The sequence below is a fragment of the Dermacentor silvarum genome, chromosome 3 (assembly GCF_013339745.2).
Source record: "Dermacentor silvarum isolate Dsil-2018 chromosome 3, BIME_Dsil_1.4, whole genome shotgun sequence".
In the NCBI taxonomy this organism is placed as follows: domain Eukaryota; kingdom Metazoa; phylum Arthropoda; class Arachnida; order Ixodida; family Ixodidae; genus Dermacentor; species Dermacentor silvarum.
The window spans coordinates 165,383,323-165,410,374 of NC_051156.1; the positions used below are offsets into that span (position 1 = coordinate 165,383,323).

The 27,052-nt window shown below is 46.3% G+C and overlaps 1 protein-coding gene across 1 annotated transcript; it reads right to left on the minus strand.

The window, feature by feature from the left end:
* On the minus strand, positions 1–26,717 carry LOC125944400 (CRISP/Allergen/PR-1-like). The gene is made up of 4 exons (XM_049664832.1): positions 26,712–26,717; positions 26,359–26,511; positions 26,150–26,296; positions 1–822 (listed from the first exon to the last, which is right to left on the minus strand). Exons 1-4 carry the CDS (start codon positions 26,715–26,717, stop codon positions 1–3), a joined length of 1,128 nt encoding a protein of 375 aa, XP_049520789.1.
* Between the last annotated feature and the right edge of the window lie 335 nt (positions 26,718–27,052).

The window sequence follows — 27,052 nt, forward strand, 5'->3', positions numbered from 1 at the left end:
CTACAACGCCGTCGTCGAGGCAGTCGAATACTGGGACCCCATTCCCGCGGGCGCCGCCTGCTGCTCTTGCGGTTGGTCTTTCGTTCTCCGCGCGAAAGCAAAGTAGAGGCAACACGTGAGCGCCACCGTCACCGCGACTAAGCCTGCAATGAAGGGTAGCCAGCTGGGCGGCTCGTCTTCCTCCGCAGGACTATCGGAACTCGTGTCGGTTCCCGGGCTTTTCCCACTCTGCCCACCTGAGCCTCCACCTCCGCTGCCAGGCTGAGCCGTCACTGGATTAGGACTTGGCTGCGGGTCGGGAACTTTGCCAGCTGGAGGCGGCGGAAGTGGCGACTGAGGACGGCGCCCCTTGCCGCCGCAAAGACCCGTGGTCTGGTCGCAGCGAGCATTATCCGGGCAAGCGCTGCAGGTGGGACCTTCATCGTAGATGGGCAGCTTCGCCCTCACGTTCACCACGTTTCCGGTCGGGGCGTAGTTGCAAGCGTACATCTCCATGTAGGGGGGAGTGGCGCTGGGGTCGGTGAAGCTGTAGTTGACGTAGCCGCAGCCGACGTAGCGAGACTTGGCCCAGATGATCTGGGTGAAGTGCTTCGTCTGCCGGGCCGTGTAAGGGTTGAACTCGCGAACGTCCTGCGGCGAGTAGTACTGGTACTCGTTGAACCACGAGTCGATGATGAACGTCCAGTTGGGCGTCGGAGGAGACCAGTGTCGCCCCGCCCAAGCCAAGTTCTGGCCGGTCAAGTCGAAGCGCGACGTAGAGCGGTCGAGCTGGTCGTCGTGGTCGACTGCGTAGCCGGGCTCCGTACATTGGTTAGAGTGTGCCTGTCAAACGCAGAAAAAAAGATACGATGCACTTGTAAGAGTATTTTGCTCTCTTGGAAATATTCGCGGTATGTACAGTCACCTTCAATATGAGGTGCAACAACACAGTGCCTGTGGTCGAAGGGGCTCCAAGATTGCACGGCGGCGCCGGCAGGTACGAAAAATTGGGGAGCACCGTTAAAATTAATGGTAATTATTACATCAATTTATCGCGCACTCTCGGAGCGCCTCACGGGCACCCGGTTCAGTTCATACTGAACGCAACTGCATGTGTTGCGATCACACGAAGTTTAACGCCGTAAAGCCTAAACACAGTTCCACATCAATAAAAATTATAACTTCCCCGTTATTTGAGGCTATGAAGAAAACGTTTGTATGAAAGAATTACGAATAGTTACTTGGGCAACGACCCAATTGATAAAGTCATCAATTATTTTGTTTGCTGAACCATCCACATCTGAAAATTCGTTCAAGTGTACCAAAGCTTTCGTATAGGCTATATGCATACAAGTTTCTCGTGCTTCAATCAGGTATCATCAGGTACCAAACACAATGTAGCTGAAATGAAATGTTGGGCATTACAATGTTAATAAATCACGGGAACTGCGGGGACCAGATAAGAAGTGCTAAGGACAAACAATCTGCAATCAGAACGATGTTAGAAAATGACAAGTGTATATAATTGCAATCGGCAGTCGTGTGTGGGAAAAATATGATTAAACGCGTCCGTTTGAGCGGAGTAAGCGGTTACAGCATTCTGACTTGGCGAGTGTGTCTCGTTAGAAGTGGTGTTATGTAAGCTGCAGAATCAAGTACATAAACGTATGGCTTCTGTGTGGAAGAAAAGTTCCAGCCGTAACTTTATACTGCAGCGTTAGATAACGAAATGTAATTACGTCTTCTAAGCTGCAATAAGCAGTCGTACCTAAAGCAGTTCTGCATAATTTCGAATTCTTGTTTTTCATATTGTCGTTATCCTTGCATTGTACGCTCGTAAAGAGAAAGAGAAAAAAAAGTATCACGACAAGAATGATATCGATGTGCGTATAGACGATAGCCGTATAGACTAGGTACGTATAGACGACAGCCGATTAAGCTTCTGGCTTCGGTTACACTAAACTTTTTCTACAGAAACAGCTGCGGGCATTCGCGTTCTGAAGGAGAGTCATTATTTTAGGCTGAAGCATCGAGTGTCGACAAAGCAGCAGAGCGAACAGCACCACGTACGTGGCATCAGTGGGGATCGTATGATAATATCTTTGTATCAGATCTACGAGATGTCGTCTGAAACGTGATAGGACACGTGCGTGATACTGAGCTTTATGTCATCGTGTGTCCCCCCCCCCCCCTTTTTTTTATCATAAAGCCTTTAGATGCGAAGCTAACTGTCGGGGTGCGGCTCCAGGCACGAAATAACTTTTAAGACAAGGTGGCGAAATTTTCGTAGACTGCAGAGTTGCTGAAACCAACACGTCTGCTTTACCGCACATCTTTGAGTGAAGGTGAGCAAGGGGAAGCCAGAGACGCAGCACTCTAACATCGGTGACTGTTATAAAGGTGTTTGTTTTCACGTTTTATGCGTAACTGGCGCTTTTAAGTGAGGGTACCTTGCCTTAGCTTTAAATAATGGTAATAGCCACGAGAATTAGGATGCTTGCCCGAGCATAGCGTGCAAAAGTTGCAGTGGCTTAGCTCGGCTATGCCAGGATATACGTAGCGTTAGCAAAGGTTCAGCTGATTATTCTTAGCTTTCCTGGTTATCTCCTACGCTCAACCGCTAATTGCCGGGCAACTACTTCAGGATCCGATGAGTCAAGCTTCTCCGTTCTTCTGCGCTGTTGAGCAGCATTTGCGCTCTCCTTCTCCATGGCTATACCACACTGGCAAACGCCAGTCAGAAGCGCAGCGGCTCCAGCGCAGTGTCAGACGGCGACTGCACAGCGAGCGCGCGCCGGCGCCAGCGCGTCTACCACGGCTACGACGTCACTCCTCTGGAATGCGCAGACCGGCGGCGGTGAGTAGCGCGCGGCGGCGGCGGAGTGCGCGAGAGGTGCCGGCTCCGTTGGCTCCGGTGCGCAAGCCGTGTGACATCACTGATCCTTGCGCATGCGCAGCACGGCTCTTGATGTGCCGCGCGAAACGGGCTTGGCTAGGCCAGTGTAGCTAACGCTACAAAAACTCTTCGTCACCTCGCCGAGCACGAGCGCGCGAACGCGCCAGCTGCGGACGAAGACAACGACGCTCGAACGCAATCATATGGTTCGCATAAATGCATGTTCTGCAAGCGTGGCTGTACAGCCTAGAGGTTACGACGCTTCCCTTGGGACCGAAGGTACGAGGGCTCGAATCCCGCCTCAGCAAGGAACTTTGTTTTCTTAATAGTTTCTTTATACGAACCACATTACGGTTGGCTTGAACAGCGTCGCTGTTAAACTATTTGCACTAAGTATTTCACAACTTGTACACTGGATGCTGCGAGAGCTTGACGTAGTAAAGAAACCTCATATGTGCTCAACAGTGGCAAAAGGAGATTAGCGTAGCAACTTGGTAACCATTATCTGTGCATATACTGCACAAAACTGAATTTGAAATTAAAGGAGAATAATTCGTCTGCCAGTGATGGTTCAGAGCAAGGCAACGCTTTACGACGCGTTGAAAGCTGACCTCGAAACGACCAAAATGGTAATGTCCCTACACTAAAGCATGGTCGTTAAATGACGAACATTTAGCCTATCCTGGCGTTTGAACACGCCGTCAACAAATGAAAAAACTGTTTTGCAAAGCGCTGACACAATAACATCTTAGACCACGCACAATAACGACGCATATATAAGACGCGTGAGCACACACACACACACACACACAAAACGCCAAGCACATGCAACGGACAGTACTGACGTTCTTACGCGTTCGCTAGACAGCAAATGGAGCCGGCGTGGCAGCAAAGTCCGATGCAGAGACGGCACTACTCATGAACAATACACATCGGCAGAACGGCACACGACAAGCCAGAACAAAGTGTGCCAATGGCTCCACTCGACACCAAATGCGTCGACGATTACGCCGCATAAAACACGAAGACCTTGTAACGTTCGCAAACCAAACGACGATGTGCTGCGAATTCCAAACAAATTTCACGGCCCCGAACGGTTGATATGGCTGCTCCGCAGGTTGCTGTCCTCGCTGTTGAAAGCAACGTTGTTGAAACAAGCCGCAAAACTCCCGTAACATGGAAATGTTAAGCATGCCACGATCCATGCGATCACGATTACCGGGGCAAAGACGACGATGTAAACAACATGGCAGTCATGAGGTTCATCCGGCTCTTGCAAGTTGCAACCGCTTCCGGTGCCTCTATTGTTACGAGATGACGTCATTCTCCCGTCTTCGGCTGTCACAACGTTACTAGTCTAGTAACGTTGGGCTGTCAGTACCTGAGCGCTACATTGTGGATGGCCGATATGATAGTTGAATCATATTTACGCTTTGCCGAGAGAAAATGTGCTCTTTTTTGTGTGCATGAGCGATCTCTAAGCCCGTGGGCCTGTGCAACACTATTATCTCACTGCGTCTTTAGTGCGGTGCACCATTGTTGATCATCGTAGTTCTGTCCATTTGCGCTTTCTTTGTTCCTGGCTCATCAGAAGCCTCTGGTAATCTCGCCAATCTCGCATAGGATCACAGTGCACGGAACATTGTGTTGAAAGTTGCGCTATCACATGCTGGAGTTCATCCGCAAATCAACAGTGTTTATGGCAGAAGGACCATTCGTGCAGTAGATGCCGCTGGATCTGACACGAAGGAGCGTTTGCCGAGTACGGCTCGAAAGGGAAGTCCGACGCCTGGCGCATTTTTATGGTTTGTACTGTAGTGTGCGTTGTTATGCGGAGCACAAGATGAAAATTACAGCGACAAAAATTATAAAAGTGCTTTCCTAGTGTTCATTTGCTGTAGTTTACATTTAGTGAAAAGTTTCATGAAAATTGCTCTGAAATACGTATTGATGCTGACAAGAGCTTCATCTATATATAATTTGCACGCGCGTCAGTTCCAGTCCGCTCGGCGCGAGTGTCCGCCATTGGAGTGTTTTAGCTGAGCGTTTGCTGTGCGCTCCGCTCAAACCGGCATACGCTAGCAAATGCCACACAACCGCTTAGCGGGAACGCTATTGCGCTTCCGCACAACGCTCATACCGGCAGCGGAACGAAGACCGCATCCCTCGCTCCGCTACAAAGCCGACACAGCTGAGCGTGACAGCGTGTTGGGCCTCTTCGTCGTTTTTCAGCCGAGTTGATAGCGCGTCGCTCGATCGCGTCTCGGCAAGACGCGCTCATCAAATACGCAATCTACGAAGTTCCCTGCAGTATCTCAGCGCGTGAGATCTGAGAGGAGCGGAGCGTAACTGCTAAAACTGTTTTATTGATGTGTACATGAAGCGTACCTGACTGCTCGGGCTGCATGTGTTGTTGGTCCGATTTTCCTTCTCGCGTCGTGATCATGGCAGTCTGCGCAAAGTTTTGGTTGCCGCACACGAAGTAACACTGTCAAGAGGCTGAACTACGTAGAACCAGACATATATATTGTGAAGGGGCGTAAATTAGCTGAAATATGAAGCACGGTATAAAAACAGACTATATACAAAAATGGTCAAGATGCCCGAACACACGCAACATCCGCCGATCGTCGTCTTCATCGTTAGTGCAAGGAAATGGCTCGTAACATCTAACCGCTCCAGCGGGTGGTTGAATTTCTTTATCGTCGTATATTTGGAGGAGTCATGAGGGAGGTGCAATCAGGGCATTCTACCGGTGCTAACATATGGGGCAGGAACTTGGAGGTTAACAAAGAAGCTCGAGAACGAGTTAAGGAGCGCACAAAGAGCGATGGAACGAAAAATGTTAGGCCTAACGTTAAAGGTGCATTCACACGACCGGACGGAGGAGGAATTTTCGCAGCGGATGGCGTATCACATGACGCGCACGTCATCAAAACGTGCCGCCCTCGCCTAGTCCGGCCTCCTCCGCTCGCTGACCGGATTGATAATGCTCGCCGGTATTTCCATCCGTCCGTTTGGCGGTCGTCTGACATCAATTTAGCGTAGTGAGCGTCAAATCTGTCAACATTGGACAGATTGGCGTGGCTACGATGGCATGTTGTCGGCTTGAAGCCACGTGTGTTGTTGCTGTGCAGCAGCGACCGCACGTGCTTTTGCTGTGGTGCACCGAGAAAGGCGAGTCATGGTTGCGCGCGCATTTTTATTTACTCGGACCGCGCAGCCTGCGTGACCTCAACATGAGTGAGGTGCACAAAAAAACGCTAAGTGACGAGGCAAACGTCACTTTTTTGGCTCTTGTTGAGGGATTCACAGCGCTATGGAATATAGAGCACGCCGAGTATGCAAACGTGCAGCTGATAATAAGCGTTGGAGTCGAGAGTAAGCACGCGGATTCCGCAAACGGAGCTCCGGCTGTGGGAATGCGACCTAACTCGGCTGCGCCGAATTCAAGTGACCACGTGACTGTTTGGCCCGCGGAGCAGGCGGGATTTTGCCCTCGCGTGTGTATCCACCTTACGAGACAGGAAGAGAGCGGTGTGGATCAGAGAACAAACGGGGATAGCCGATATTCTAGTTGACATTAGGCGGAAGAAATGAAGCTGGGCAGGCCATGTAATGCGTAGGATAGATAACCGGTGGACCATTAGGGTTACAGAATGGATACCAAGAGAAGGGAAGCACAGTCGAGGTCGGCAGAAAACCAGATGCGATGATGAAGTTACGAAATTTGCAGGCGCAAGCTGAAATACGCTAGCGCAAGACAGGGGTAATTAATTGGAAATCACAGGGAGAGGCCTTCGTCCTGCAGTGGACATAAATATAGGCTGATGATTTGGAGGCAATGTGCGTAGCCACAGAATACGGTATTTATGTAGGGAAACCGTTGGTGAAGTAAGCCACAGTCAATGGAGCCAAATATTTCGCAGGCGCTGTTAACTTATGCCATCTTGAAAAGCCACCATACTTGCTCAGGTTAGTTGACTAGTATCGTGTGCAGGTCTAGATAGTTAACACTACAGGGAAGTTCATGACAAAGTTTATTTTTCAAACTTTTCAAGATTACTTATTACCTTTTAACTAATATATTCAAAAACACAAAAATTCTGCTTGAGACTGTCCTCTTGAAATATTTACTGCTGATCGATATTGAGAAAAGGTGCTGCTATGTAGAAGTTAGCGCTTATTTGTTGTAGAAAAAATGACACAGTTTCGCCCTAAGGGCGAAGCAATGAATGCGATAGCAACACAGCAATGTCATACGAAGTAAGGTGAGCGGCTTTGGTAGCAATATGAATTGTAGTAAACATGAGCTTAGTAAGTAAGCAGGTGTGCTGCGGCGTAGGCCGGCCGACATGAAGAAATACTCGATGACCACGACAAGGCGCGTGTGAAACGGTGGTGTTGATGAGAAGCGCTTCCCGTGGGCAGCGCATGCGGGTGCGAAGGGATATATACAAAACTGTAGCGCTGCACTGCCAATCCGGGCAGCATTGCATGTGTAGCGCGTGTTGGAAAATGAGCAGGTGAGATAGGCTCGACTATTACTAACTGAATTAACAAGCGTCGTGTCAGCGCGCACAAGCAAACATGAATATATCACACTGAATGACCGCAGACAGCGACTGTCAAAACGCTGGCAGCAAGCTCAACCGCCGCAGCGGGCGAAGGTTCGTGCGGTCTACCGCTTCAACGGAAACAGCGGCGAATGCACAGCCCATACAAAGGTCACAGCCGTGTGGAGATACGAGACGGTGCGGGCGACCGCCACAGCTAACGTACGAGCACGGTTGTTGGCAGAGTAGATGTGCCCCCCCCCCCCGCTCCTTCCCGCTCCCTCCCGCGCTGCCTTCCCTCTTTCTTGCTTTCGCGTAGGAGATTGAGTGGCAAGTTCCTCTTGCGCCCGGTTGCAAGATACGCCCTTGGCGCCGGAGCACAGCGTCGCGCCGCCTCCCTCCCTCCCTCCCATACCCCCACGGCCTTTCGCGCGACGGTCGCGTTTGCTTTCCGCCGTGCGTTCGCTCTCCGTGATAGCGCGCGCCCCCCGCACGCTTTCGCTGGCGCATACGGCGCGCGGCGACGATTTTATCGCCCTAGGACTTTATACGGAACCTCACGGCGACGGCGACGCCAACGGCAGAAATCCGGTTGAAGTGTCCATATAATTGCTATCGCAATAAAATTACAGGTGATGCTTAGAATTTTCTAAGAATGTGAAAGCGAAAGTCTAGTTGGACATATCTATGTCTGCACTTTTTACCAAAAGTAATAACAGGACAGCTCGAACGTCATAGTGCTGTCGGAAAAAAAGTAAATATTCTTCGGCTAGCCCGAAAACCGGGATAAATTGGAATCATTTCCACAGCCCGAATGACTAGTTTTTAAATTTAAGCAATGAAATAAGTCTTGGGGTCCCGACCTCCTCTGTACGCTCATGCCGACGCTCCCCCTGAGGCCAGATTTACTTTTACGTGTCTGTGTTTTTTTTTTCGTCAAACCGCCGCAGCATGCCGTGGCGCCACAACTTACCCCTATCGCTTAGCTCTCAGTCGCTGTCTCCGCATCTGCTCCGCATGGTCTGCTTGTTGGGTGCGTGCGGTAGGCGCTGCCTTTGTGACATTTGGAGTTGATCGTGTGTCAGTTAGCGACTGCACAGTAAACAACAGCATTAGGGTACGGTAGAGCACTGCATGGGCTCGGGCTTACCCGAAAGCCCGGGCCCGGCCCGGCCCGTGGGCGGGGCCGGGCTGGGTAGCGCAGTTTTTTCACGGGCTCGGGCATGGCATGTGCTTTTTGACCCGGGCCCGGCCGGGCTCGGATTTTTTGACGCGGGTCCGGGCCGGGCTCGGACTTTCTGGTGGTGTGCAGGTAACGTGCAGCGATTTATCCTCGCGCGTCTCGACTCTGAAAAACATGTCTTTTTCGGTCTCGAGCCGGGCTCGGGCCGGGCTTGGGCCGGGCTTGGGCCTAAGGTAAAGGGGTGGTGGGCCGGGCCGGGCGGGTAGCGTAGATTATTTCCGAGCCCGGGCCGGGCCCGTGTCTCGCCAAAATAATTTTGGTCGGGCTCGGGCGGGCAGCCCAACGTAAAAACGAGCCCGGGCTCGGGCTGAAAAAATCGGCCCATGCAGTGATATACGCCCGGTACAGAAGCAGTTACACCATTTCCCGCAATGGTGTACTGTTGCTTCCCTTTCTGCAATTCGAGAGGACGGCGGTCAAGGATCGCGTCTGGGATATCGTTGCACGAGTTTCCCGTTACCCAAATTCGACACGAGTGGCTGAAGAAGATTTCTCGACACGCAGAAGGTAAGGTATCGGATGATTTCTATGCCGTACACCATGAAAATCGGCTAAATGGCTGGTCAGTTGCAACTCAAGACCTTTTTCGCATCACGTTGTCTACCATATACAGCTAGAAAACTAGAGTGTTGTGTTGCGGCAGTGTGTTTGCTGGCGACTAGAAACACGGGCGCGGCTAGTGGACGTCGTTTACACAGCAGAGCAACTGTAGTTACCTTTTGTCGTGCTCTAGCCTGGCCATGCAATGCACATGGCTGTGGCAGGGATTCAGCACCCACTTGCCACCGATCCATACTGATGTGATGCACTCAGGTTTTGTTTTGATGAGAAGCTTCATTTAGTGCATTGCACTCTGTTTTGTGCAAACGCTGCGCCTTGACAAAACACCATGCTCGTTCTCGTTAAGGGCAACAGGCACAAGTGCAGCTGTCGTTAACGCATCCAGCGCCACTAAATTGAAATAGCAGTCACACTAGTGAGCCTACAAGCGTTCCTTATTTGTCACGTAGTGGTCCGCACATAAATACCAAATTTTATGTTACCATTGCATACCACCAGGAATTTTTGGTGCAAAATTATACACACGGATATATTTGCAGGTCCAGGGAAACAGCCATGGGTACTGAGCGACCGCAGCAAGGTCTGCATCTTGCATTTCAAGCTAGAAGACTACAGGGAAGGCCTGAAGATGCGAAAGTTAAAACCAGATGCTATGCCTTCAATATTCCCGAGCTACCCAGTCTACCTGCTGGAACCACCCAACAAGGAGCGAAAGGCCGTGGCAAGCAAGCATGCATGTTGAGGCCAAGAGAAATAGGCAAGTGTTTTGCATTAATCTTCTCCATCTGAGGCACACATGAATTTTGTGTCTGATATATGCTTCGTGACCTAACTCGCAAACCACTTAACATAATTACAAATGCGGTTCTTAATGTTCCAGGCCAGACACCTCCAACCCCGACTGCTCTCCATCTGAAAGGACTGACCAATAGACATACGTAGGTGTGTCTGAGAGCAATATGGTCCATCAAGTTGCTGAAATGTTGACAGAAGCACTGTTGCCACATTCACAAGGCCATTCACAGGCACCACCAATGGACCAGATTCAGGCAAAGGCAGCAAGAAAAGCACACAGGGAAGGTTATTCACAGGCACCACCAATGAAGGGGCCTGTTAGTGAATCTGCCTCTGTGCTTTCATTTTTGCCGTCACCTGAATCTGCTTGTTGCTTGCCTGAAACATGCGAGAGGCCGGAGCATAGCAAGTCTACCCAAAGCCTCACAAATTTGTTCAAGGCAACTAGGCCGTGTGGAGTTCAGACAAGGTTTTCTTTCTCACGGACGACGAATCTTCTGAGGCAAGTGAAAACCTCATCCGGAAATGTCAAAGGCTCCAGAAGAAGCAGGAAAAATTACAAGGAGAGCTCTATACTCTGAGACAGCGGGCTAAAGAGGCGGAAGTTTTGACGAAGAACACAAACGTCACAATCCTCCAGGTGAGAATTAATCTCCATTTGAACATTCTTTTAGAAAAATTCCCATTGCATGCATAAGTCATACTTGCGGGAAAAGGTAGAGGAGAACAATGAAAAGGCTCTCTTCCTTCAAGAGCAGCTTGCTTTCCTGAGCAGAAAAAAGGGACGATGGCGTGCGGAGACAATACGCAAATGTGTTCTTTGGCATGCAATATCGCCAGCTGGGTACCGCCTTCTTCGGGATACTGCTGTCGTGTCTCTACCGAGTCGCTCTACTCTCAAGCGATACATTGGTGCATGTACTGGAGAGGTAGTGACCTGTCTCATCAAGCAGCGCCTTCATGCTGAGGTGAAACTGCACTCAAAGATGGTAAATAATTTTTTTGCCTTGAAGTAAAAGTATCGGAGCCATGCTGTTGTAACTCTTGCAGGGACGCTGTGGGTCCCTAGTAATGGACAAGATGGCCCTGAAGCAAGCTGCGGCCTACCAAAAGCAATCGGATACCGTTCATGGATTGGTGGACCGTGGGGGTGCTCAAGTGGACTTTGGCTTAGAAGAGCAACTGACGAATCAGCTGCTCTGTTTCGTCTTTGTAGGACTGTCTACCCACTACAGGTATACGGGACGTTTGTCTAGTGCCCGTGAGTGTCACGCGGAACTATGCAAATTGTTTTCAATCTCTCAATGTAATATGACGTATTTCACCTGACACTGAGTGCCTTTACAAAAAATAAATAAATGCAGACTTCCTGAAGGGTATCACTTTATGAAAAATTCGACATTTGATTGTTTGCATAATTTGAGCCTGCCAACTGTCCTGAATCGTGAAATTTAGAAATTTGGGCTCGTTCTACAAGGTTACTGTTGTTGCATTGAGTTGTAGAATTAAGTTCTATTAGTGGAGATGGTTTAAAGTTGCTGAAAGATGGGGTGGTATGAGGTTGCGAAATTTCATGTAAAATTAATAAATTGTGATGGCAGTTGTGCTGCTTTCTTATTAGCAATTCAAAATCCCTAACGAGTATACCTGAGGGGCACTTTCTTCAGACGAGGTTTATTCAGATAAGTTTCTGAAGCTGGCTGAATCGGCAGCAGCAAAAGCACAGAAAAATGCACTCGTCTAAAAACAATGTTGTCAGTTTATGCTGTTCCAAGTTAATGGTTAATAACGTGTGTATCGAACTATGTAGGTGCTGAAAGCAAGCTTTCAGAAAGAGCGTGCTGTCTTTCCAACTCAGGATTTCATGTCTAAAATTTTTGCAAAATATAACGTTTACAGGCTGGCAGGTTTGGCATATTGTACAACACTTTTGCTTTATATGCCATATTCATAATTTCCAGTTTCTATATACGATTCAAGCACTAATTCAATCGCATATTGTAAAATCTGGCCTACCTTCAGTTTAATCAGTTTAGCTGAGTAGCCTCCTCTGAGTTAAACATAACTGGGGACTTAAGTAAATATGCATGATGTGCATCTTACTGACTCTATAGTGACATTTTTTTTAGGAACTGTGTTTTAAGGCACACATACGTATCTTTTATATATTGGTATGAGTTGCCCAACAAAAGCAGAAGGGCATTGGTTACCTCTATTACTGCACTTTTTAGCAAACTTAACTCCTAACAATCGTGCCTGCACAGATTCTGTGTTCCTAGTTCTATTTCTCTCAAGTAGTCAAAAATCCTGCATTACACTTTTCTTTCTCTTCTTCGGGGGCCGTTTATTGATTCCCATTCCTAAACGGACGTCATGAGAAAACACCACGAAAGGTGGCTTAAAAGTGAAGTCTCAAGTCAAGATCCAATCTTCCAAAGTGCTACCAGCATGGAAAAGTTTGTACTCGCTTTGTTTTTATAAGCTAGTTTCAAAATGAGTAATCGCAGTGTGAGAGAGTATGTATTTCTTTTGTTTTCTTTTGTTTGACTTGTTTTATTATATGTACTCTTTTGGTTAGCAATGTTCTTCCTACCGCTTCACGCAGTATTCCAACTGCAGCCTATGATGTATGTGTATAAATGAAGAAGTGAATTCCTCAAGCTCGCAACAAACCATGAAGTATCACGTTTGAATATTGCCATTTCATAATGCGCCTCTAGTGCAGCATAGCATCAAGCTTGAAGCTGATCTCTTATGTCACATAAATTGCAGGTTTGATAATGTGTATCCGAAACTGCTGGTTATGAATGTCAGTCAGATTGGTGCAGTTGTCGCAGGTGAGAGCGTAACCGAAAACTTGGTATGCTTTGACCTTCCGCATATGACATGCTGAGACATCCACCCAAAAATGTAGCAGTTTGCTACAATGGAAACACAACCGGGTTCCTCGAAAGAAAGCCTCGCAGTTGAAGAAAAATTCGTCCTGGTCCGGGACTCGAACCCGGGACCACCGCCTTTCCGGGGCAGCCGCTCTACCATCTGAGCTAACCAGGCGGCTAGCAGATGGCAGGGCGAAGTCGAATTTGTCGACAACTCGAAGCAAAGGCAAGTGTATGACGGAATAGTTTAGCCGAAATCCGCTAGGTGGAGATAAGTAATTAAGCAGTAACCGCAGCCGTGGCCTAGTGGTAGAGCGTCCGCCTCGGCTGCGGGAGGCTATGGGTTCGATTCCCACCACCCCCGGGCACCCACTGGTTCAAATGGGTACAAGCGTGCCCCGACCTGGCGTTCGGCTTTCTTCTGGGGTGATGCGCTTGGGAAAGGAGCCTGCGCCCTGAATTCCCGTCGAAACCAACGTGAGCATTAATTACTTATCTCCACCTAGCGGATTTCCGCTGAACCATTACGTCATGACATGGGATGTAGCTTGAACACTGCTATTGCTTTTCTTATAGTGGGGATCATCTCTTTCATCTTCTCCTTATTCGGTCAACTTGCCAATATGCACAACTTTTACAGGCTTGGTTACGGTGTTGAGTGCTGAACTCAACTGATTTGCGTTTCAATATTCAGTGGTACCCTGGAAACCATGCTGTACTTTGCATGCATTTTAAAATGGACAATTTGAAATATGCAATTGTCTGACATTCTCAGGGAAACAAGTTTTTTTTTTGTGTGTGAATAATGCATAGGCTGCTCCCCGTAAGAGCGCCAGAAACAATATTTTCTCACGTAACTAAAGTGTTTTAGGCACGCCTTGCTTAAGCCATGCTGCAGGTCCTACAATAATTAAACCATAGCGTGCTATACCGACAACTACACACTATTAAAAGCTGCAAACAAAGGTCATTACGCACTTTAATTTGAAGGTTAAAATGTGTGTGGCTACCTAACGTTTAGCCTTATACCCGTGCCACACGGACAAAGTAAAGTGCACTTTGAGCGAGTGCCCTTCAGCGCGCTGAGTGTCACTTTGGCGGCGTGATGCTACACGAGAACGAAAAGTGTTCTTTCAAATGCATGGCCATGGCAATAGGGAGTCAGACGGGAAAGCATATATTTGTTAATATAAAAATGTGTGCACCAAAACAGTTTATTATTGTTAAAAACAACATCTACATTCCACCATTACAAGCGCCGGCAACTCGACCAGCAACAATCAAAACGACTCGATCCGCCAAGCAATTGCGCAGCCACTACCCGGCGTGGTCGTGAACATCATGAGAGCGAGAGTAGTTTCTTGCTGTTCTTGTTTTTTTTTGGGGGGGGGGGAGGGGGAGGGTGTGACACATTTTATCATCTTGGAACGTTAGCAATTTAAAACAATGTTATTAAAAATTACTCCTGACTCTTCTTTCAATAATACTTTACTTATTTTTTACTCATTGTTAACGAGACTACACACTTCGCCGCCGCGAAGTGTGTTCGCCGAATACACTCGCTAGCGAGTGCGCTCTGCAGTGAGTGTCACTAAGCGTTCCCGTGCAGCAGCCTGCGAATGACACTAGCCGCGAAGTGCACTCGCTCAAAGTGCACTTTACTTTGCCCGTGTGGTACGGGTATTAGTCCTTTTGTCTGAATGATGTGGCATGAGACGACGCTGCCGGAAAGTTATTTTGCATGTCAGCAGTTTGTTGCCATGTAATCTTCAGTATTGTCTTTGAGGTGCTCAGAGATGTCAGTGCACTTGCTACTCATTTCCTAAGTCCCAAAAAAGCCACAAAGAGGATCTGTTTTAAATGTCCTGCAATAAATTAAAACATACTATATTCACTCGACCTCTGTTAAACGATCGCAGTAGAAGAGCACTGCCTTCTCCAAAACATGTACAGTGTGTCGGGAATGTGTCGGCGATTCTTTTTACCTCAACAATCATGTAAAGATTCACTTACCGTGTTGACTGCCTGCAGATTTATATCAAGTCTGATCTCTGTAGCTGAATGTATGCTTATTTATCACATAAAAATTAAGCTGCTTTTCAATGATGCCACCTTTTCACAATACTGCATAACCACCAGTTTGCCGAACTAATAGAATAAATGTAACTGTATTTTCTGTGAAATCAAACTCTTGTCTTGCACTGCAACTTGCTTAATCTTTTTTCAGCGTTGTGGCAGGCTTAAGATGTTGGTTGAAAATTAAGTTGGTTAAAGATGTGCTGCATCGCAGGTCATGTTTCCTTTTCTTTATATATTGTAGCATTATCTGGTCTCTATGTTCCTTTCCACGCTATTCAGAGTGCACATTTACTAAATAGTTAAGGGACCGGCAGATGGTGGCATTCACAGCGCAAAATTTCAAGGAACTAAGGGATACACAGTGCGAAAGAGGAAAGTTCTTTTTTACTGTCTGTCGCTTTTTCTTTTGGCATGTGTTCGCTATGAACACCATCAAAATGAACGGTTACCAACATGCCCAAGCTTCAGCTCTTGCGCTTGGTGTATTTTTCCGCGAAATGCCCATATGTCAGTAGTAGTGCTGGTTATATTTGCGTGTATGAAAAGGGCGGGCTTGTTTGATTCCAGAACAATTTGATTTGTTCTAACAAAGAAGTGAACTTGGCAGTGTTATTTTAAAGGTGGAATTGGATAGGAAGCTATTGTGGTATTTTTATGGTGCTCCTGCGCATTCAGCTTGTGCAGATGGTTAACGCTTGTATTCTGTGGGAAAAAACTGGGCTTCCGCCATTGGAGGATAGTTGTCAAAGTGAAATGAAAGCCTTCTGATAGACATGCCGAGTTGTGCTGCTGGGGACACTTACAGAATAATAAAATTGGGTTGGAGTGCACACGGCAGGCATTACCAAATCCTGACTGGGAGCTTACCACTGTCGTTGAAAATAAAAGTGTACAATCATTGCATTCTACCGGTGATAACATATGGGGCAGCTAGACAGTTGGAGGTTAACAAAGAAGCTCGAGAAAAAGTTAAGGACCACACAAAAAGCGACGGAATGAAAAACGCCAGGCCTAACGTTAAGAGACAGGAAGAGAGCGGTATGGGTCAGAGAGCAAATGGGGATAGCCGATATTCTAGTTGACATTAAGAGGGAAAAAAATGGAGCTGGGCAGGCCATGTAATGCACAGGGTAGATAACCAGTGGACCATTAGAGTTACGGAATGGGTGCCAAGAGAAGGGAAGCGCTGTCGAGGACCGCAGAAGACTAGGTGGGGTGATGACGTTAAGAAATTTGCAGGCGCAAATTGGAATCAGCTAACGCAAGACAAGGGTAATTGGAGATCGCAGGGAGAGGCCTTCGTCCTGCGGTGGACATAAATATAGGCTATGATGATGATGATGATGATGATGATGATTCTAGACGCGAGTGAAATGAACCGGCAACTCTTGGTTATGTCTTGTGTGTAGTCCAGTAGGAGTTGAAGGTTTGACGAAAAACTGTCTCATCGCTAACGATGGTAGTCACTTGTTATTTGACCACAACATCATATTCATGTTACCTGGCTAAATTAATTTTCGTCGAACCCTTGAGAGCACCTTCTGCAAAAGATATGGACTAAACATTGTAACGAAGACTTACTGGTTCGTTTCATTCTCGTCCACAAGATGAATCTGTAAGTGCCACCTTTCCTGCAAACAGACTTGCAAAGTAAAGAACCTTATCCCGAAAAATCTGCACTTGAGAAAGCATCGCTAGTGTCAATGTGGGGCCATAAGATAATTCGGCCAGCTAGGAAAAAATTACTAGCAGCAAGGGTTCAAGAATTATCAGCGAAAATCAAGGGCTTGGCAACTGAAGCCTTCTTTGCAAGGTGGGAACTATAATAGCAGACCATTATTCCTGTCTTCAGGAACCTACAGCTAAATGTCAACTTCACAGCTACTCTAACAGACAGCCTGTGCAGACAGTTGCAAGAAAGTTTGACGTTATAAAACCAAAAGAGCCTGTTCAAACCAGGAAGTTATCTTGAGCTTGTCTTCCTACAAGCCCACTAAACCTGAAACGGCCATTTTGCGCACAGGAATGAACTTCATTGGCACCTCACCCAACCCTGACGAGAGTGACCTGCACCGTGGAACCTGCCAGCCGTAAGCTCTTTCTGAAGCAAGAGAAAGACCCACGAGCTTACCTGCCATGGTGTACCCCAGAAACCAGTATCGGCTCCAGAATAGGAGCTTTCAACAGCGGAGCTGTAAAGCTTTTAGGGCCGAAGCTCCTTAGGGTCGAGCCTTGTTCCTCGTCGCGCCGTCGTAGCCACGCTTAGTACTCGCCCTTCCCGCGAGAGGCGCAGCTGTGCTCTCTTTTTCTGTCTCAATCCCGACGCACGCTCTCTATCTCTCTCGTCCGTAGCTAAGGGCGCTGCGGTGTACAAGGGCTATATAGGCGCTGTATATACTGTACACATGTACAGTATATATATGCATAAGTATATATACATATACATATATATATATATATATATATATATATGTGTGTGTGTGTGTTATGTACGTCACGCTCCGTCTTCCGGAAGCCGGCTTCCGCTTCCACTTCCGGAGAACGCTTCCGGCGTTTTGCCCGAATGATCCCCCGGCCGTTGCTTCGCCCACTCATCATCATTCACTTCGTGGATATGCGGTGTTTTTTTTTTTCTTTCCCCGCGTAGCATGCGCAAAAACTCGCCTAGCAATGACGTCACTGCGCACGGCTGCACCTCGCTTCGCCTAGCTCCTCCGCTGCCACGCTAGCGAAGACGTCCCTGCGCACAGCTGCGCCTCGCTTCACCTTGCGATAGCCAATCAATAGCTAATCGATACTCGATCAATAAATTCCCGGAAATGCTGGGGATAATTTGGTAGTGCTTGGCCTTGCCCAAATACGTGGCTAATGCCTTGCGATAGCCAATCTACAATCAATAAATTCCGGAAAAGCATAGCCCGTAAGGCCCGGACCAGATAGGTGCCGATCAGCTCCGCTGTTTCTTTAGCCTTGCACCACTAGTGCAAGCTACATTATTTTTTCAGCAGCGGAACTGTTTAAGCCAGCCGTAATTTGAGGTTCGTATCAAGAAATTATCATCATCAGCAATGAAGAAAGAAATATAAGAAAATAAGTTTTCTTGCCGAGGCGGGATTCGAACCCGCGTACCCATGGTCCCAAGGCAAGCGTCATAACCACTATGCTATACAGCCACACTTGCAGAACACGCATTTATGCGAACCATATGATTGCGTTCGAGCGTCGTCGTGTTCGTCCACAGCTGACGCGTTCGCACGCGCTCGTGCCAATGCTCTGCGAGGTGAAGAAGAGGTTTTGCGTGCTATGCTCGGAAGAGAGATAAAGAAAATGAGAGCGAGACAGAGAGAGACGCATTCACGGAGCGGGTCTGCTGAAACGCGTTGTCGGCATTGCAACGCGGTGGAACGCGGTGGAACGCGGTGTCAGTGTTGCAAGCTGCGCTATGCAACGCGCATTGACGGCCGCAAGTCCGAGAGAGAGAGAGAGACATTCACGGAGCGGGTCTGCTAGAACGCGTTGTAGGCATTTCAACGCGGTAAAACGTGGTGTCAGCATTTCGGCCAGCTTCGCTATGCGTTGAGCTTTGCACGGCCTAGTGAAAGCTTTCGCCATTTTTTTTTTACTTGGTTTGTGTCAGTGGCCATAAATTCATCATTATGAAACAGAATGCATTAACAGTTGCAAACTCCGGTTAATGTCTTTTTCTGCTTGATTTTGTGGACAAAAAGTGATGAAAGCCGCCCAAGATGACTAGTTATCCTGTCCAGGAGTCCATGTTTTCAAGAACTTTGACAATCATTTGAATTGGCTAATAATTGCAAAGCACGCTTGTGCGGTCGCTTGAAACAAAACCATGCAATGAGTGGTGCCAATTTTTTTTTTTATGTGTAGTGAGCACCTGCAGTGCACACATAATTTTGGTTAAAAAGAAAGTAAGGCAGAATGGGCCATACAAAATTAAGGGCAATAATTTTGGCGTAAGTAGATTCTTCCTCAAACCATCAGACCATTTCTTGTTTTAGAAAATACGAACTTTTGTTAAATGCAGCTGCTGTCAGATTAATCTATATAAATATTTGGCCTTATGCAATACTGTTTGCTTTAAATAAATTAAATTGTGGGGTTTTGTTTGTCCAAACCACAATATGATTATGACAGACGCTGTAGTGAGGGACTCTGGATTGCTTTGAACACCCGGGGTTCTTCAACGTGTGCCCAATGGACCTAACAGGGTGTTCTTGAATTTTGCTGCCATCTAAATGTGGCCATTGTGCCTGGGATTTTATCCTGCGCCATTCGGCTTAGCAGTGCAATTGCACTGCTAGCAGTGCGAAGCCGAATGGCCACTACGGTTTTTACTTTGCTGGCAGAATAGTAGAGGAGTTCCAAGTAATTTAGTTAACTCGACCTGTTGGTGCTGCTTTCTAAAAGTAGATTTTATGCTTGTTACTTCTGTTGCTTTAATACTAGTAATTATTGTTACTCAAATAACGTGTGTCTTTTTTTTTCTTCACTTGTCTCAATGACATAGTAATGTGACAGGTTATTCTACCACAGTAATGCATGTTTCTTTAGGAGTCATGAGCATTGGAGGAAACCATTTATTTTTAATCAATTTTGTTCACTATCTCATGTTCTCAATGCTGAAGCATTTTTACGTGTGAATTTAAGTCAAAGTGCTTTTGCCGATGTGTTATGTTATTGCATGTGTGAGAAGAAATTGATCGCTTTTCTTTACTTTTATAGGTGCGTTGCAAGCACTCACTGAAGCAGCCCGTTCCAGTGGTCCTCTGTCGACAGACTGGGTGTATCGAAGTGCCTTAACAAGGCCCAATCAACAGCGCTTGTGATATGTATGACGTGCTATTGCTTAAAATCGCAGGACATACCTTTTATTGTAAGCTTGAATGGGTGTGCAGAAGAACCCGCGTAAAGTATACTCGTTTGTTAACAAGTACAAGCCATTACTTCCCGTGACATTTTTTCACATCAAAATTACTCTTTACTGTAGATTTGTAAACAAACCAGTACAGCAACACAACACTGTAGTAAGATCAGTACAAGTGATCTTGCATGTAGTGCACTTACGAGAATTGTATTTGCATTATTATAGTAAATATGAACATGAAGTGCCAATCTTTTTCAGACTGCATTCTCTCGCAGGTCGTACAAGCTCGTTATCTTGTAGGCACTCAGCTCGGACAAACACTCGTTTATGATGTATGCGAATCTCGTTCAGTGACAAGAACGCGATCTCGTAGACATGTCTACGATAAATGTTGTACGCGGTTATTGCTGTGTAGACTGTGCGATTTCTTGTAGACTAAACGAGTTCTCTCGTACAGTCTATAGAGCAATAATCGCGTACAACATTTCTCGCACATTCTCGTTCACACTTTTTTAATAGGGGCGGCACGTTTCTTCGCAGCGAAAGCGCACGAATACGAAACCATTACTGCTTCTCCCTTGTTTTTATGCGATCAGCTGTCAGAAATGCAACTGGGGATTTCGCTCACGCACTGTGCTCCATTCATTCTGCAAAATGTGGAGCGGTGGTATGAAGGCAGGCGCAGTAGTTGGTTGCAAAAATAGTGGTTGGCATATTAAGGAATGGAATGAATGGGTGACGAAGTTCATGGAGCGCTACATACCGACAGCTTGTGTTGCAGGCCCTTCTTCTTGATGCACGATCAACTTTCCTTGTGGATAAAAAAAATCACTCATCCATCAGCGTTGTATCGCTAACCTACAAAGACTTCACAACCCCGGAACGTCGGTAAGAATTAGTTAAACAGTGACAAAGGGAGTAGGTGCCGCCTCTTGGTATAGTAAGTTTCCCGCACGTTATATACACACATTTGCCCCGACTCACACTCAATCTTACGCACGCACTATAGCCAACGTATTAAGAATGTGTGACTGGGCGCACACCTGAATCATTGCGCCAAAGCATGGGTGACAGCGACGTCACAGCTTAGGAGTGGTCGAAGCTGGAAGTTTCATCACGGTCCACAGGAGTAAGCGAGTTACTAGCGGTAATACATCTTTGCTACAAGCTATTACAAAATACAGAACAGCTGCATTCCAAGCCTTGCGTGCAGCAAGAACAAATCTATTGCAACTGAGCACACGCGTGAGCGATTAGACAGAAAATAATGAGACATTGATCGCACCGAGAAACTTCACTGAGTCAGAAACGTGACAAGCCGCTGCTTCAAAGTATTTGCCAAATAAAGAAGGAAGAGCGAAACACACTGATCCTGATTCATTTCATAAGCGGAAAGTTTGGATAGCTTGGAATACATTTTTAGCCTCGCTTTTAGAACAAGCACAATATACGCTGATCGCAGCGTTTAGACAAAGCTTAAGGAGCTCCGAAAGCGCTTTTACGTGTCCTCTGAAGCTGTGGCCAAAGCTTCGTGTCGTCCACCCAGTCAACGTCTACGATATCTCCCGAAACTTTCCTGCACCGCGCCGGGCGCCATATACTATGTCCATTGTAAACACGGAGGCAACGGAGGCAGCTGAGGTAAGCAATCACCACGTGATCAAACATGACAGCGCCCACGGGATCACCACGAAAAGGGTCAGTAGTGTGAAAATGCGTACTGATATAATTAAATCGACCTCGTTTAATGTACATAACGTTCTATATGCGCTATAATGTGCTATAATGTTCCTATATTACGAACACGGAGCCCATAGCAACACCTATAGCTACCGATACTGACGCAGCGGCTCCGCGCGCTGCTGGAAATCCGCACGGTAACTGATACTGGCCGGTAGTCTCGTGAGCCTTTACTGCATACGATGTCGAGCTTGCTTCTGTCCCTGCTCCTTTTTTTCTTTCCGTTTTTTTTTCGTTTTTTTCTATTCTTTTTTTTTAGCTGCGCACACTTTGCGATCGGAGCGTGATTCTTTCTCAGGCAAAGTCATGCGGCGAGAAGCGTAGGTCTGTCCTTCCGCACCATGCACCTTTGTCTATGCCGCAACAAACCGAGTTTCACATTTCGGTAGTGCGGTGTTGCGACACGTTCGCTGGCGTGCATGCTACGCGAATCGAAAGCGCGGTGCCATGTGACATGTCTGTTCGGCATCCGAAGGTCAGCGCTGGCTGAGCGACCTGTACACCTGTTACTATGCATTTCACAGCTCCGTCGATTGATAGGCTCGATACTGCCGGCTACGCCGATCACGGCAGTAACTGTTCCCTCACGCTTAGGTACGAATGTTTTTCCCGTTGATCTTTCAAGTTCAGTTAGACTGTCATTTATTTATTTATTTATTTATTTAATTAATTATTTATTTATTTATTATTGCGATAGCAATTATCTGGACACTCCACACGCATTTATGCCGTCGTCGTCGCCGTGAGGTTCCGTATAAAGACCACGAGCGATAAAATCGTCGCCGCGCGCGTTCGCTGTGTGTGCGAGTGAAAGCATGCGACGGTGAGCCGGCAATGGCGGCTCGCGCACGCAAGGGCGGGAAGCGGGAAGGAAGCGCACGTTCTGCGCCGCGAGCGCCCGCCCGCGCGGCTGTATCTTGAAAGCCATCTGCGGTGGGGGCAGCGTCCGCCCTCCCTGCGTTCTCGCGGCTAAGATCGCGTTGATGCGAGGGCCGGCACGAAGCTCAATTCGCTCGCTGTTGTTGCCGCGCTGACTCACTCCAGCGTTTTGACAGGGAGTTTCCGAGGTGATCGAGTGAGAAGCGTTCATGTTGGCTTGTGCGCGCGTGACATCATGCTTGTTAATTTAGTAAGTGTGCCTATGTTTACATGTTTACACGGCCCCTAAAACTGCTATCATTTCTTTGTATATCTGTGCACTAATTTGCTATCGCAATCGATTCTTTCTCTTTCGGGTGAAACTGCGACTTTTATTTATTTATTTATTTACTTATTTATTTATTTATTTATTTATTCGTACCTAACAGAGCCCTCATGCATGGGCATTGTGTAAGGGGGTAGTCTAATAAAAGCATACATAATGATTAGATAGCAAAATAAAAAATCGATTAGTACAGAAAGATGTGAATGAACTCACGAGATTAACCAGATAAACTATAATAGGAAGGGAGTAACACTGGCATCCAAATTGAAAATGTAACAAAAGTGAAAACACAACAACGATCAAAAAAGTAATTTTAACTCAACGCGACAGTTCTACAGAGAATAAAGTCAACTGATAAAAGATCGTTTTCACATGAAAAAAGAAAGAAAAATATCGAAAACAGTACTATAGGCAAGGGCAATGCTGAAAGTGGCAAATTCAGAACATCAAATTTTGCAGTATAGGTATTTTAAAAAATATTGCAAAACTTTGCGTGATCTCGCTCTGATGCAAGGTTATCAGAAAGGTTATTCCACAAACGGACAGCTCGTGGGAGTGCCGATAAGTTAAATTCGTCAGTATCACCGTACACGCCCGCTAAGCTAAAGTTGTTATCAATCTGCGTGAAGTTCGATGAGCGAGATAAAGGTGTACAGAGGACGTCATACTGGTGTGAATGAATTTGTAGAATAGGGATAAAAGAGCAATGTCACGACGAGTGGCTGAAGTGAAAAGTCTTGTTTAATTGTGTTCGCCTGGATGTGTATCTGTAGTTATTCGTAATATGTCGACTGGCTTTGTTATTAATGGCTTCTAGCATGTTGATCAGATATTGTTGATTCGTGGACCAAATTGAGCAGGCGAATTCAAGTTGAGGATGAATTAAAGCGAGATCAGCCTGTTTACGTACACTGCAGGGATAATTATACAGGTTACGGCGTAGGTAACCTAATGACCTTGATGTGTTAGCTCACAGACGAAAGTTATATGTGTTATATGTGAAAGTTATATGTGTGTTAGTTATATACCAAGAAAGATTTGGTGTTGGGTTTGTGCTTAGGTACTTGTACTGCTCAGTACGTTCCATAGTGTTAATTTTATTTAGGCCGCTAGAGTTATGAAGTTTACGATAAAAGTTATTGGTTTACGATTGGCAACGTTTAATGTCATTAACTAGGTCTTACACTACTCGCCAATACGTTCAACGACCTGTTGAAGGGCCAGATGGTCGCTATTGTTGTACATTGTACGGTAAATAATACTACCAGCAAATATGCGCATAACATAGGATATGTTGTCAGGAAAGTCATTGATGTAGATGAGAATGACTAACTGGCCTAGAACGCTGCCTTGCGGTACCCCAGAGGAAACGTAACAAAGTGATGAAGAATAATTGTTTACTAGAGTAAATTGCTGCCGATTGGTTAGAAAATTACGGAGCCATGTAAACCTAAACTAATCTAGTCTTAGCGATGATATCTTTAAATTCAAGCGGAAGTGAGCTACGTGGTCAAAGGCCTTAACAAAGTCCCCAAATATGCAATGTCTGTACGTTGGAGTTTACGTTATAATGCCGGTCAGTAGCAAATTCTGTTAGAATGCAGGTCAATAGTAAATTCAAAGAGTTGAGACTCGCAAAAAAAAAACCCTTACGGAATCCGGCCATGCTGATTATAACAGAATTGTTAGATTCTAGATGAGCGTAAATATGTGAAGCTATGATGTGCCCAAGCATTTTGCAAGAAATGGATGTCAAGGCAATGGGGCGATAATCCGAGGTGAATAGTTATTTCCACTCTTATGGACTGGCACCACCTTCGCTATCTTCCCAGTCCGCAGGTAACTTTCCAGTAATTGACGACTGCTGAAATATGTGGAATAAAATTATGTTTGAGACTGATGTATATTCTGTAAATTTTGGAGTTAATATATATCGTCAATACCACAAGAAGACGACACCTTGAGGTTTTCTCTGATTTTAGAAATACCTTGGACTGAATTATCATGGGGTGCCATGTAAGAGTAACCTTGCTCAAGAAAATCAGTCTTCACTAGTGAAGACAGACCAAAAGAATGAATTGAAAACAAATGGACAATCAGTGTCGGGGCTAGGTGTGTTATATTCATCATGCAAGGAAATTCCGTTACTGTTGTGATCTAGACATATTACTTTTCTGGACGTCTTCAGATTAGCCTTAAGGAGTGATGGTAAGTCTTGAGAAAAATACTTTTTCCTTGGCAGCAGCAATTTCATATCAGTACTTATCCTTAAAAACAGTAACAATACTTATCCCAAGCAGACGGCGAACAAGGATATTTCGCTGTCTTATAAAGCAGCTTCTTTTTTTTATTTCTCAGTCAACACAGCGCCTTGTGAAACCACGGATTAATTTTATCATTAGTTACAATTGTCAAAGGGACGTGCTTCTCTATTAATCTCGAAATCTTATTTTTGAAAAGAAACCAGTTTTCTTCTACTGAGCGACTGTAAAAAGAAGGCAATAATTAAAACGCTATCAAAAATTGAAGTAATTTCGTGTTAATGGCGTTGTAGTTGGCTTTGTTATAGTCTAATTTTCTTTAATTCAGTTCATGCAAAGGGCGGGCGGATAGCCAGAGAGTTACTGTAGTAATTTGTGTGTTCGCTAAACCCATTCAATTATTCTACGCGATCAATTGTTTCAGGTACCGTTGTTAGAGTGAGGTCTAACGTTTTCGAACCACCAATAAGTTAAATTTGCTGCTTTTCTTTATGTCTCTGTGTATTGTTTTTTTTTTTTTTTTGCACCATCAGCTGGCGCTAAGTTGTAAGCACCTGCACCCTATCATAAAGCTAACGTTTCATTGTCAACCACTCTTACCTTCGCTCCCAAAGAGCAGCGGGCAATATTATTTATTTATTTATTTATTTATTTATTTATTTATTTATTTATTTATTTATTTATTTATTTATTTATTTATTTATTTATGCGATTAGCATTCTTAGGGCATTTCACGCACTTTTCGGGGCTATTTGTCTATCTATCTGCGTCTCTAACCGTTTTCCCTCAAACGTGGGTCTCTCGGTAGTCCATGGTTAGCACGCTGGGCTGCAGTGCTGAAGGAACAGGGTCCGAAACCAACCGTCCGAACAACTTGGGTCACTGGGTATTTGACACAGGGCATGTGCCGCTGTTCAATGAACTTCTCTGACGCCAACTTGGCAAGTGGCAACAATGTGCGACTGCTATTGGCTGGCGCCTGTTCTCACAACCATTTCAGACTTACGATGTTTTTTGTAACTATACAGGCCCTCAAAAAAGAAAGTGCTCACTGATCCCCGCCCGTACCTGCGCCACATCGGCCATCTCGTCGTCCCAGCGCATTCGGAACATATCGGTTGCAGTCGGGAATCCCGGCAGGCGGCCCTGCGCGACTTGGCTCCGGTAGCTGTTGTGCAGCTTCAGGATGAGCGAGCGATCGGCCTTGCTCACGCCCTGGTTCCGAATGTTGCACGCCCGGTTCGGAGGCTTGCACAGCGTGTGCGTCGGTCTCTTACGGCGCAACTCCGGAGAGCACTGGGCTTGAGGTACCGGGGCTTGAGGTACCGGGGCTTGGGGTACTGGGGCTTGGGGTACTGGGGCTTGAGGTACCGGGGCTTGGGGTACTGGGCCTTGAGGTACCGGGGCTTGAGGTATTGGGCGTCGGGGTACTGAGGAAAGAAAATGATTTACGATTACTTCATTTCCAAACCACATTAAAAATAATAATAAGTAAGTTGTGCGATTTTACGCGCCAGAACTACAATGTGATCATGAGGCACGCCGTAGGGAAGTCGTATTAATTTTAAGAACCTGGGCATGCTTACTGTGCACCCAATGCACGGTGAGCGGTCGTTTTTTTACATTTCACCCCCATCTAAATGTGAATGTCGCGGCAGGGAATTGATGATTGTGATGATGATGATACACTTTTTTAAGTAAAAAAATAAGAGTAGCAGTTTGTCATTCTGCATATTAATCTTCAATCCCGCTCATCCACTTTCTCGGTTAAGGTCGTCAATCATTTGCTGTAATTCGTCCCCGTTATTGCTGAATAGCGACAATGTCATCTGCAAACCGAAAGTTGTTGAGGTATTCGCCGTTGATCCTCACTCCTAAGCCTTGCCAGTCTAAGAGCTTGAAAACTTCTTCTAAGCATAGCAGTGAATAGCATTCGAGAGATTGTGTCTCCTTGCCTGACCCCTTTCTTGA

Coding starts and splice junctions, on each gene's coding strand:
- LOC125944400 (XM_049664832.1), bottom strand. Junction 26,297..26,358: donor GTGCTCTCCGGAGTTGCGCC/GTAAGAGACCGA, acceptor ATTCGGAACCAG/GGCGTGAGCAAGGCCGATCG. Junction 823..26,149: donor AGATGGCCGATGTGGCGCAG/GTACGGGCGGGG, acceptor TGCGTTTGACAG/GCACACTCTAACCAATGTAC.